General features: G+C 35.4%; 1 protein-coding gene across 8 annotated transcripts in view; it reads right to left on the reverse strand.

Annotated features, from left to right (window-relative positions):
- ZC3H13 (zinc finger CCCH-type containing 13) overlaps positions 1-12,720 on the reverse strand; it is a 94,030-nt gene that overhangs the window by 9,490 nt on the left and 71,820 nt on the right. For 6 of the 8 annotated variants that reach the window (XM_031466003.2, XM_031466000.2, XM_031466002.2 and 3 more), the window contains 4 exons: positions 11,252-11,355; positions 9,720-10,901; positions 8,515-9,027; positions 5,914-6,066 (listed from right to left, as the gene is read on the reverse strand). In XM_031466003.2, the coding sequence (XP_031321863.1) occupies positions 5,914-6,066; positions 8,515-9,027; positions 9,720-10,901; positions 11,252-11,355 (1,952 nt within the window). The remainder of the gene's footprint in view (positions 1-5,913; positions 6,067-8,514; positions 9,028-9,719; positions 10,902-11,251; positions 11,356-12,720) is intronic. The other 2 variants (XM_064493149.1, XM_064493151.1) reach the window with 1 other exon arrangement.

A 12,720-nucleotide genomic window follows, 5' to 3' on the forward strand; every position in this document is an offset into this window, starting at 1 on the left:
GGAGTTCATCAGCACAAAACTGGCTCTACAAGACTTGTTAAAGGGACATCTTTAAGCTGAAAAGAAAGAGCAACAATTAGTAACAAGAAAACATATGAACTTAAAAATCTCATTGGTAAAGGTGAATATACAGTAAAAGTAGATTAATCACTTATAAAGCTAATATGAAGGTTAAAAGACGTAAGTAGAATAACTATAACTACAATAATTAGTTGAGGGATACACAAAATAAAAAGATGCAAAATGTGACATCAGAACATAAAATGTGAGTGTAAGGGGAAAGTAAAAAGGCAGAGTTTTAGACTATGTTCAAACTTAACCTGTTATCAATGTAAATAGATACAGGCTGCTCTATATGAGCATCCTGGTAACCATAAAGCAAAAACCTAAACAGATACACAAAAGATAATGAGAAAAGAATCCAAGCATAATACTGTAGAAGTCATCAAACCACAAGGGAAGAAAGCAAGAGAAGAAACACAGAGCAACCACAAACCAGCCAGAAAACAATTAACAAAATGGCAATAGTAACTCCATACCTATCAATAATTACTGTAAATGTAAATGAGCTAAATTCACCAAAGACAGAGTGGCTGAATGGATACACTAATAAGACCCAATTATATGCTGCTTACAAGAGACTTACCTCAGATGGAAAGACATACATACATAGAAAGTGAAGCGATGAAAAAAGACATTTCATGCAAACAGAAACCAAAAAAAAAAAGCAAAAAAAAAAGCTAGGGTAGCTATACTTACACTTGTATCACACAAAATAGACTTAAAGAATGTTATAGAACACAAAGATAGGCATTACATAAAGGGGTCAATCCAACAAGAGATAATATTTGTAAATTTGCACTCAACATAGCACCTAAATATATAAAGCAAATATTAACAAACTAAAGTGAGAAATTGACAATAGTACAGTAATAGTAGGGGACTGTAATACCCAACTCAAATCAATGGCTAGATCATCCAGAGAGAAAATCAACAAGCCTTGAATGACACATAACACCAGATAGACTTAAAAGATATCTGTCTATCCACATAACATTCTATTCAAAAGGAGCAAAATACACATTCTTCTCAAGGGCCCAAGGAACATTCTCCAATACAGATCATATGCTAGGCTGTAAAACAAGTTCCAATAAATTTAAGACTGAAATCACTAAGCATCTTTTCTGACAGCAGTGGTATGAAATTAGCAATCAATTACAAAAATAAAACTGGAAAAATCACAAATATGTGGAGATTAAACAACATGCTACAGAACAACCAATGAGTCAAAAGAGAAATCAACGGAGATGTAAAAAAAACCTTCTGATATTTATACTGCAGAAATACAAAGAATCATAAGAGATTACTATGAATAACTATATACCAATAAAATGGAAAACCTAGAAGAAATGGACAAATTCCTAGAAATGTATAATCTCCCAAGACTGAAACAGGAAAAAAATCAAGAATATCAACAGACCAATTACCAGTAATGAAACATCATCAGTAATAAAGACTCTGCAACAGAAGTCCAGGACCAGATAGCTTCACAGGTAAATTCTACCAAACATTTAGAGAAGAGTTAATGCCTATCATTCTCAAACTATTTGAAAAAATTGCAGAGGAAGGAATACCTCTCCAAATTCATTCTATGAGGCCAGGATCACATTGATACCAAAAACCAACAAAGATACCACAAAAAAACTATAGGCTATTATCACTGATGAACATAGATGCAGAAATCCTTAAGAAAATATCAGTAAACTGCATTCAACTATACACTAAAAGGATCAAACACTATGATCAAATGTATTTACTCTAGGGATGCAAGGACAGTTCAATAGCCACAAATCAATCAATGTGATATACTATGTCAACAAACTGAAGAATAAAATCATATGATCGTCTCAATACCAGAAAAAGCTTTTGCCAAAATTCAATATCCATTTATAATGAAAACTCTACAGAAAGTCAATATATAGGGGGCATATATCAACATAATTAGAGACCATATATGACAAATCCACAGCTAACATCACACTCAATGGTGACAAACTGAGAGCATTTCCTCTAAGATTAGGAACAGGACAAGGATGCCCACTCCTGCCACTTTTATTCAACACAGTATTGGAAGGTCTAACCACAGGAATCAGACAAGAAAAAGAAATAAAAGGCATCCAAATTGGAAAGAAAGAAATTTAACTATCATTACTTGTGGACAAAATGATTATATATATAGAAAATCCTAAAGACTCCACCAAAAACTATTAGAACTAATAAATGAATTCAGTAAAGTTGCAGGGTGTAAAATTAATATACAGAAATTGACTGTATTTCTATACACAAACAACAAACTATCAGAAAGAGAAATTAAGAAATTCTCATTTACAATCACATCAAAAAGAATATAAAATACCTAGAAATAAATTTAACCAAGGAAGTGAAAGATCTATACACTGAAAACTGTAAGACATTGACAAAAGAAACTGAAGAGGACTAATAAATGGAAAGATATTTCATGTTCATGAATTGGAACACTTAATATTAGGATCATGCTCCCTGATTCAAACTATACTACAAAGCTATAATAATCAAAGCAGTATAATACTGGCATAAAAACAGACACATAAAATGACTATAACTCAACAAAAAATGTTAAATAAAAAAAAAGAAATGCTGGCATTCTTTAGAGACGTGAAGGGCAGAAAGCACAGTGGATTCAGGATTAGGGAATCCTGCCATGGCATGCCTTCTGAAACACAGCTAAATGGCAAAACCACCAGTTGGATGGAAACAAAAAGAGGAAACTAAGGTGGACAAAAGTCACATTGGCTGTGTCATTTTGGGATACCATTTAGGGCGTGCTATCTCGGGCAGCCAGGTGAACAGGGGCAGAAGCTAGTTGACACCTTGACCATATTTTATGAACCAAAAATCAGAACACATGATCTGACAGATAAAAATTTACTCGTGGGATAGAATATTTTAAACTAAAACTGATCAGAAAACTCCAGAATGTGTGGTGACAAAAGAATAGAGCAACAAGACAAACTAAGTTGTATCTACTCAGCGAACTCCACAAAAAGGCTAACTGAAACTGGCTCACACACTCCAACTCTGTTACATGTTTGTTTACACCCACAAAAAGAGTGAAAAAAAAATGAAATTTAAGATGCTTATTTTAAGATTTCCTTAGTGGGGAGGGTATAGCTCAGTGGTAGAGTGCCCACTTGGCGTGCACAAGGTCCTGGGTTCAATCCCCAGCACCTCCATTAAAATGAATAAACCTAATGACCTCTCCCCCCTAAAAAATAAATAAATAAAAATAATTTAAAAAACAAAAACAAAACAGACACATAGATCAATGGAACAGAATAGAGAGCCCAGAAATAAATCCATACATATATGGTCAATTAATTTATGATAAAGAAGCCAAGAATATACATTGAGGAAAGAAAGCAGTCTCTTCAATAACTGGTCTTGGGAAAAGCAGATAGCCATATGCAAAATAATAAAACTGGACCATTATCTTATACCATACAAATTAACTCAAAATGGATTAAAGATTTGAATGCAAGACCTGAATCCACAAAAATCCTACAAGAAAAAAGAAGCATTAAGCTCTTTGATATCACTCTTGCTGATATTATTTTGGAACTGACTCCAAATACAACAGCAACCAAAGCAAAAATAAAGAAGTGGGACTACATCAAAAAAGCTTCTGCACAGCAAATGAAACCATCAACAAAATAAAAAGGCAACATACTGAATGGGAGAAGATATCTGCAACTAAAATATCCATTAAGGGGTTAATATCTAAAATATATTAAGAACTCATACAGCTCAATACCCAAAAAAAAAAACAAGCAATCTCGTAAAAAATGGGCAGAGGATCTGAATAGACATTTTCCCAAAGAAGGTATATAGATGGCCAATAGGCATATGAAAAGAGGCTCAACATCACTAATCATCAGGAAAATACAAACTGAAACCACAATATTATCATCTCACACCTGTCAGAACAGCTATTATCAAGAAGACCAGAAATAATAAGGATGACAAGGATGAGGAGAAAAGGATACTCTTGTGCACTGCTGATGGAAATGTGAATTGGTACAACCAGTATGGAAAACAATATGGAGGTTCCTTAAAAAACTAAAAATAGAACTACCATATGATTCAACAATTCCACTTCTGGGTATTTATCTAAGGAAAATACGAACACTAATTTGAAGAGACATATGCACCCGTCTGTTCACTGTAGCATTATTTACAATAGCCAAAGTACAGAAACAACCTAAGTGTCCATCAACAGATGAATGGGTAAAGAAGGTACACACACACACACACACACACACACAATGGAATGCTACTCAGCCATAAGAATGAAATCTTGCCATTTGAGGCACATGGATGGACCTCATCCCACTAACTGAAATAAGTCAGAGAAAGGTAAGTATGATTTCACTCATATGTGGAATCTAAAAAAAAACCAAAAGAATCAAACAAAACAAAAAGAAAACCAAACTCACAGATACAGAGAATAGACTGGTGGTTTCCAGAGGGGAATGGATTTGAAGGTTAGATAAAATAGGTGAAGGGTATCAAGAGGTGGAAACTTCCATAAAATAAAATAAACAAACTTCTATAAAGTAAATAAATCACGGGGGTGTAAAGTACAACATGGTAACTATAGTCAATAACACTGTATTTCAACATTAAAAGTTCCTAGAGAGTAAAAGTGGAAAGTTCTCATCACAAGAAAAAAAATTTTGTGACTGCATGGTGGCAGATGGTAACTAGACTTAATGTGATCATTCTGCAATGTATACAAATGTTGAATCATTACACTGCATACCTAAAATTAATATAATGTATGTCAATTATACTTCAATAAAGATCCCCAAAACCAAAAAAACGGGCAAGCAAACAAAAGCCTAAGCAAACCCACTGCTACAAATAAACTGCTTGAGAGATCCTCAATGAAAGAACTCCATTATTTCACTAAGATAAGGTCTGACATTTTGCAACTTGGTACTAGAATTCTTTCAAGGTTTAAATCTAGGAATATATTTACTTTGTATGTGTGCATGCATACACAAACACACACAGGCATACAAATAATTCATTATGAAATTACTTTAAGAAACATGCAGTGGCTATGATTAAAACAGAACAAATGGCCTATCCATTGATAAGGAACAGTTTAGGAAATTAATAAAACAATATTCTATTTAGAAATACCCAATAGCTGATGATAATAAAAATAACACTCACATATGTTATACATTAGTAGAAAAATTATAGAATATAAGAACAAATTTAAGTCAAAATAAAAATTTAATATTCTACATACCCAAAGAAAGCAAAGACCCTCACTATGATAAAAACGAAAAAACCCCCAAAAGAACATTAAAGATTGTTGCTTCTTAGTGTAGTCACTGGAGTACATTCTGGGAATAAATAAAATACTATAAGTCAAAATAATGACTGGATTCAGAATATTGATAGAAAGAAGTATATAAACAGTGTTCAAATATAATTTCAACCTTTGTAAATTTCTGAATGGTTGTTTCAAAAGTTGGTTTGTGGCAGCACAGTTGTGAAGCTCTGTATCATACACCGATCATCTAGAACACTGCTAGACAAGCAGGGTTTGGTTAGATTCCAGGTCATATAAAATGAATCTTAAACTCTGGAAAGGAAATCTTACAATTTTAATATTTTAAATAATGCCCTTTCAAATCTACAGGCAATGTCTACTTAAAAATGAGCAGAGCATATTAATTTTCATTTTATTGGCCTTTCAAAGTTAATTAAAACATAAATGGGAAAATTCTAACTGAAAGGAAACAAAGAATACATCAGTACCATAATTAATTCTTATGTTCAGCTACCTCTACAAATGATTACCTGGCATCTTCTCTTCATCCTGTTGGTCCTCCCTCTTTTCAGCATCACCTGCCAGAATTTCATCTAGTTCATCATCACTGATTGGCTCATATCCTTCTCCAGCACCAGATCCTAATGAATGCACATCATCTAACTTGGATTCATCATCTCCTACTAAATAGAAAAATTAATTTCAGCTCAAAGAGAGTGTTAAGGAAAAGGCACAGCTAAGTGAATCCAAAGAGGAGAGGCTGTGCACACTAAAAAAAATTTGAAAAGCATTTTTTTATTTGAAAACTGTATTTCCTAATTATTCAAAACACTTGCTAATTACAAAAGAAAACTTAAAGATTAGTTTAGTTTTAATGGCAAGAACACAATATGAACAGCAATATCAAACTAGGTTATAAGATTACAATTAAAATATGAGAAATAAAATCTACCACTAACATGTTAATGTTGATTATGTTGTATTAATTTTTTATAATAAATCTTCAAGTAAATCCAGAGAAATCTACTTATTTCAAAAGGATGCATCAATTTCTTTACTGAAATAAACTCATTAAAGAACTTATAAGCGAATTAGTAAAATTTATTTGAAACTTTTAAATCTTAGTTCATTAATACTTCATTCATGATATGAAGAACTCCATAATGAAGTAAAAATGTAGAAATGCCATTTATTTCCCCCATCTCCCAATTTATCTTTCCTATTCCAATGTTTTCTTTTAATTAATGAATGGAAGTTTTAAAAGAATGTTGTCAAAAAAAAAAGTTGTCATACAATTTTAAAGTATTTCTGTTAGTAACCACTAGTGTACCTTCCATTTCTTACTTTACTGGTTTTTCTCAACTACCTCGGCTAAAGCTTTGTTTCCTTGTGAATTAGTTTTGAATCTGAACTATCATAAAACCACATACTACACTATTTCTAATCAGGTGTTATCCACACACTTTTCTGAGTTTGTAACACTAGTTTTCAAAATGCAACATATGCTCTATACATATAAATTGTAGCAAATAAAATACAATAAACTATGAGATATTTTTAGTCATTCAAATAATTTTCTACTCTATTAAATTCTGTAATAATCTCATACCACCAATTCACCTCTAAGGTAAACAATTTTAATAACTTCATTATATAAATATACATCTAAACATAAATACAAACAATAGGATTTTTAATTTTTCAACCTTATCAAACTAATTTTCCTACTTTTATGAATAAGATTTTTCACTTCACAATAGGTAAATTCACCCATAAATTTCTACGCTATGTTATCTGTGATCACAACCAATGAACAGTATGTTTTAGGGATGAAGGGCACAGACTCTAATCATGAGAGAATCATTATAATGATCAGTTCCATTATATTCAACTATACCCCAAGACTGTACTGCCATTAGTACTATGGCTCACAAATTGATGCTATTTAAATTCAAAATTGAGATTAAAATGAATGTGAAGAAATGTTTGGGTAGAAATGTTTTTGTCAAGTAGAAAAAATATGTAACAATTGGCATACTAGAATATATCTAATCAAATAACCAAAAGATACAAAGATGCTTATAGTTTTAAAAGAATGTGAATTTTATTCTGGGACCAGAGCTATAATATATCAAATGAAAAGAATAATTAAATATTACCGCTTATGTACGTAATATCCCAGAAGTTTCTTGGGGGTTATGTCAGAACAACAGTGGTATCAGAATTGGACAGTTTATGGAGGCAGAATTTCCAGGAGAATTCTCAGGGGGGCCATTACTATTGTTAACCTGGGCTATAATTCACCAAAGAATAAGGTATGGTGCACGTATAGACAGGCAGAACATACCTCCTTCCATCAGCCATTACTGTGCCCCTGCTATAGTCTCCATGGTAAAGAAATGAAAAGCTATGATGCCTAACAAAGAAGTACAGTACAGTGGGGAGAAAACCATGGGAAAATAATTACAATACAGTGCAAGGATGCTATTAAAGATGTATAAACAAGCCGCTATGGCAATCTGAGAGTAAGCACCTTTAGCAAAGGCGGCTCATAGAGGAAATAATAACGGCACTCGCAGTTTGAGTAAGAGAAGACAAAGGGAAAAGTCTATCAGGCAATGGGAAGAGAGGGCACGGAGAAGGCTGGAGAACGTAGCCCATTCAGAGAATGCAGGGGCACGAGTCAGTCTGCAGAGCATATCGGGGTGAAGAGTGGAGAGCAGATGTTCCACACAGCTGAGGCTGGCTCTGAGCGGGCAAAAGGGTTGATGTGGAATTCTCAGGATCCCCTTCTAGGAGCAGGGAGTCATTTAATAAGGGACCTGGCACCCTCAGGTTTTAGTATCTGTGGAGGGCTCTGGAATCCATTCCCCACAGATACTGAGGGACCGAGGGATGACTGTAATCTTTTATTCCACTTAGGCACATTTGAACCAAGTCTATCTTAATAGTACCAATGAGGGGAGCACACTTCTAAAGTATCATAGGGCTTTTCCTTATAAAATCTAGTTTCCCTAAAAAACAATAGAGTCAATACGCGTATCAGATGACCTTTCAAACAGAAATACTTGTTACCTGTGAAACCTGAAAAGGAACGGAGTAGTGTAACAGACAAAAAGCATGATACTCACCTTCCACACTCTCAGTTCTTTCAGCTTTATTGGTATCTTCAAATCCCTGCACAGATCCTAAATCTTTATCCATTCTCTCCTTGTCCAAAGCTACAGAGTCTCGGGAAGTGCCTTCTAGGTCTCTTTCATGTTCATTCTCCAGTTTTGCTTCACTGCGTTTTACAGACTCAATTTGAGAACTCTCAAAAGTTCGGTCTCTGTCCCTGTCCCTTTCCATGGAGTCAGAGATCAGTCTCTCTCTTTCCCTGTCCAAGTCTCTTCTTTTGTCTCGTTCTCTCTCGCGTTCCCGTAGTCGGTCTCGGTCCCTGTTCCGTGGCCAGTCTTTATCGGCATCTCGCTCCCACTCCCTCTGCCTTGCATCTCTCCTCTCTCTCTCCCGCTCTCTATCATGCTCATAACGTTCACGCTCCTGAAGCCTATCTCTGCTATCAAACGACCCTGACCTTGAATGGACCTGTCGATCTGACTCAGGAGAACTTCTTCTTGAACTATGGCTTCTTGAATCCTGGCGATCTAAAATAAATATACCATATTTATACTAAAGAGTTAACATGTGATAAAATAAATAAAATGCTTCATTTTAAGGTCCTTTAAAACTTACAATTTATCAATCCCTTTCTCAATTAAAGTGCTAATTAAAACATGTAAAAAGCATGTTTCCTTGTTTATTTCCACTATAACCACAAAATATCTTCAAAGAAATAAGTACATAAAATGGTTAAGCAGTAACAGAAAATTGATCATTTCGTTATCTGATCTCTTCCTGTCCCCCTACCTTATTTTCTGTGGTCAAAAGACAAAGCATCAGCTGCAGGAAGAACAGCTGGAAGGTTAAAATTTCAGGCATCAATAGAGGACTTGAATACATAAATGTTTCCACCAAGCATTCCAAGTGTTTCTACTAAAATCTTGATATTAAACCAATTGACATCAGGGTTTCTACTAAAATCAGCATTTCTACTAAAATCCTAATATTAAACTGACTGACATCATTGAATGTACTTCTACTATAACACTGATATTAATGTAACACGTAACACTTTGGTGGGATGGTTAAGCTTTTACTTCAAGTTCCTTGAAATTTAAGGCAGTGTATAAAGTAACCAATTTAGCATTTACTTTAAAATTATAATTTATATAAAACAGTAAACTATAAAATACACTAACATAGGAAACACTGGTTAGATTATAATTCATTTTATTACCTGAAGAAGTACTTCGACTGGGTTCTCCACGCTTTAGCTGGTCAATCCTAGATTTCCTCTCTCCTGTGACTTCCAGACTTTTCGTTTTTTCTCTGTCTCTTGAGCCACTATGCAGTACTCGCTTTCGACCGCTTTGGTCATCTCCACTCCGATGTGCAGAATCATTGGATGGGGAGCGTAGGCGGCCGGATGTATGGCTACGATTACTCCGATTGCTGCCAAGGCTGCTACTCCTCTTTTGATCCACTGGCTTGCGATGTGGCGCATCGTCTATAGTAACATGAGGTGCCTCTACTTTTTCTACTCGTGTTCTGTGGCATTTCCTATGTGAATCTTCACTGGTTGGATTGGTGGTGTTGGTAGAGGTGGCAGAGCTGGAAATGGTGGTGGCAGAGGTGAAGCTGGTGGAAGCAATAGCAGCAGAAGTCAAAGCAGAAGCTGGAGGAGGAGGAGGAGGAAGCGAAGATGGAGAAGGAGTCCTTCCAGGAGTAGCAGTTGTGGCAGCATGCTCTGGTTCTGTCACCTCTGCACGGTCGGGCACGTCCTCATCAGACCAGTCACTGAATGCTGTGTCTTCCTTTTTCTGAAGATCCTCTAGAGTGCCATCCTTATCATTGGAAATTTCAACCAGTTCCTCTTTGGTTGTTATAGGGGGAGTCCGTGGGCCTCTTTTCTTCTTACTCTGCTGGACTGCTTCTTCATCAGAAATATCAGAATCCCCTCTGGATCTCTTACGCTTTTTTTCAACACTTTTCTTCTTTTGTCCTTTTTTTGGTGAAAATACTTGACCATCTTCAGATGCTGTCTCTGTGTTACCCCTCTCTATTCCAATATCATCCTCTTTCTTTTTCTTAATAGGTTTCTTTTGAATTTTTGCTTTTTTCTTGTTTTCATCGTGGGCTCGATCAGATGTGTCTCGGTCTTCAGACAGGTGGTGTCCGATCATGTCTTGTACACGAGATCTTGAGCTCTCTGGGATTTCTGCCTGGTCTCTCTGCTTGTCTACAGAAGAAACTTTCTCTTTGAACTCCTGCTCTTCATAGCGCCTTGAACTTTCTTTTCTTTCTGGTTTACGATCTTCTTCTTTCCATCTTCCCTGCCTGTCTTCTGTAAGGTGTGATGGACTAAGAGAACGAGATTCGTGAGGTCGAACAACCTGGCTCAAGAGTCTGTGTTTTTCATCTATTCAAAAAGATAAAAGTAATCACACTTTCACCATGCTAACATATTGCATGTTACATATAAATAATAATAAACCAGTCTCTCACTTTTCATTTTAAAACTTTAAAAGTAACAGTAATTTCAGTAAAAATTAAAATATGGCTTTACTACAAATAGCAGGAAATAGTGCCATTATGATAAAATGGCTGTATTTTCAATATACACTTTAGTGACAATGGGAAGTATTCAAAGGCAGTGGAGCAAGAAAAAATTTTAAACCTTAACTCATCATTTCCTACTGATGTCAAAGAATGGTGTCATGGCTACAAATGAGTATGACTATGGAAACACAGAAAACAGATTCTGCTTACTTTTGTCATCTCCACTGTTGTAAGTGTCACTGTCAGGGGAATGTTCCCGCCGGCGCTTAGGTGACTGACGAGGGCTAGGACTCCCTTCATTTCTATAGCGCTTCCTAAATCAGACAAACGTAATTTATAAAATTCCAGGGGATGAAAAATAGATTTCTTTACTACATTTTTACTATTACTTCTTTACTTATAGTAACTAGAATATATAATTGTAGGATAGCAATACTGTCAGCACTATTTATATCATACAAAGGGTATTCAGCATCTTTAATAAAATTCTTCATTTGTTAAGACTAACAGCTGTGGACTTAAAATACATGGCAATAGTTCTTTTTTTCATTATACATGTAGAAATACTCAACTGAGATTTGCCAGATTTAATTACTGCAAAGTGGTAACATACAGCTGAGGAATCAATGCACCCTCTACCGAAACTCACTCATTAGTTTTACCTTTTTATGGTACAGAAATACCTTATGCTGGAAAGCCAAATGAGAAAATCTAGTACTGGCTCTGGAGTCAAAAAAAGACTTGAGCTGAATTTATAGTCATGTTACTTATTACGCAATCTTAGGTAAGTTCCTAGAAGTCACTGAACCTTACCTTTTCCATCTGAAAATAAGGGAAAAAATGAGAGTCCATCACATAAAACTGCAGTGAGGAATAAACTAGTTATGCCATAAGCCCAGGGCCAGTCACGCTGTGGGTACACTGTAAAAACTGGTTCCTTCTTACCTCTTAGAACTAACACACCTGTTTGGTGACAAAATAATTCATACGTTCACTTTATTTCTTGTTCTTCAGTTAAACTTTAAATGACTAACGTATATCTCTAGGTAGTTAAGTTATTCTAGTGTTTTCTTATATATTTTCATTAAATCTTGACCACTTTTTTTTTTTTTAAACTCACGTTGGAGTTTGCTGAATACTACGGCCAAAAGCTGAGAAACACTGCAGCACAGGAGCACAAGAATTTCTTTGACCACTCTTTTATGTAGATGAGCAACCAGGTGGAAAAGAAGGAGGCCCCAGGTGTAGTATGACAACTCACAGGCCCAAGCTTGTGCAATTCCTTATCCAAAGCTCCTGCCATCATTAGGCCATATGTTTCCCCACTCTCTGAATCTGGGTTGGCCCAGTGACTTGACAAGAGGATGTGGTGAAAATGACACTGTCTAAGTCTAGAGATTTAGGACTCAAGAAGCCTTAAAGTTTCTGCTTTTGCCTTCTTGGTGTGTTTCTACTATTATACACAAAAGCAGAATTTATACTACTGGAGGATGTGAAGTCAAGTGGAAGAGAAAATAAGAAGTCCTAAGCAACAGCCAGCACCAATTGCCAGACATGTGAGTGAGGCTATTTTGGGTCATTCAGACCCAGCTGAACTGCCAGATTGACTGGAGGAGCAAAAGTGATGCCAAGTGAGACCAGGAGAAGACCCACTCTGCTGAGCCCAGCCAAAATGCTAA

Source organism: Camelus dromedarius, chromosome 13 (assembly GCF_036321535.1).
Source record: "Camelus dromedarius isolate mCamDro1 chromosome 13, mCamDro1.pat, whole genome shotgun sequence".
NCBI lineage: Eukaryota > Metazoa > Chordata > Mammalia > Artiodactyla > Camelidae > Camelus > Camelus dromedarius.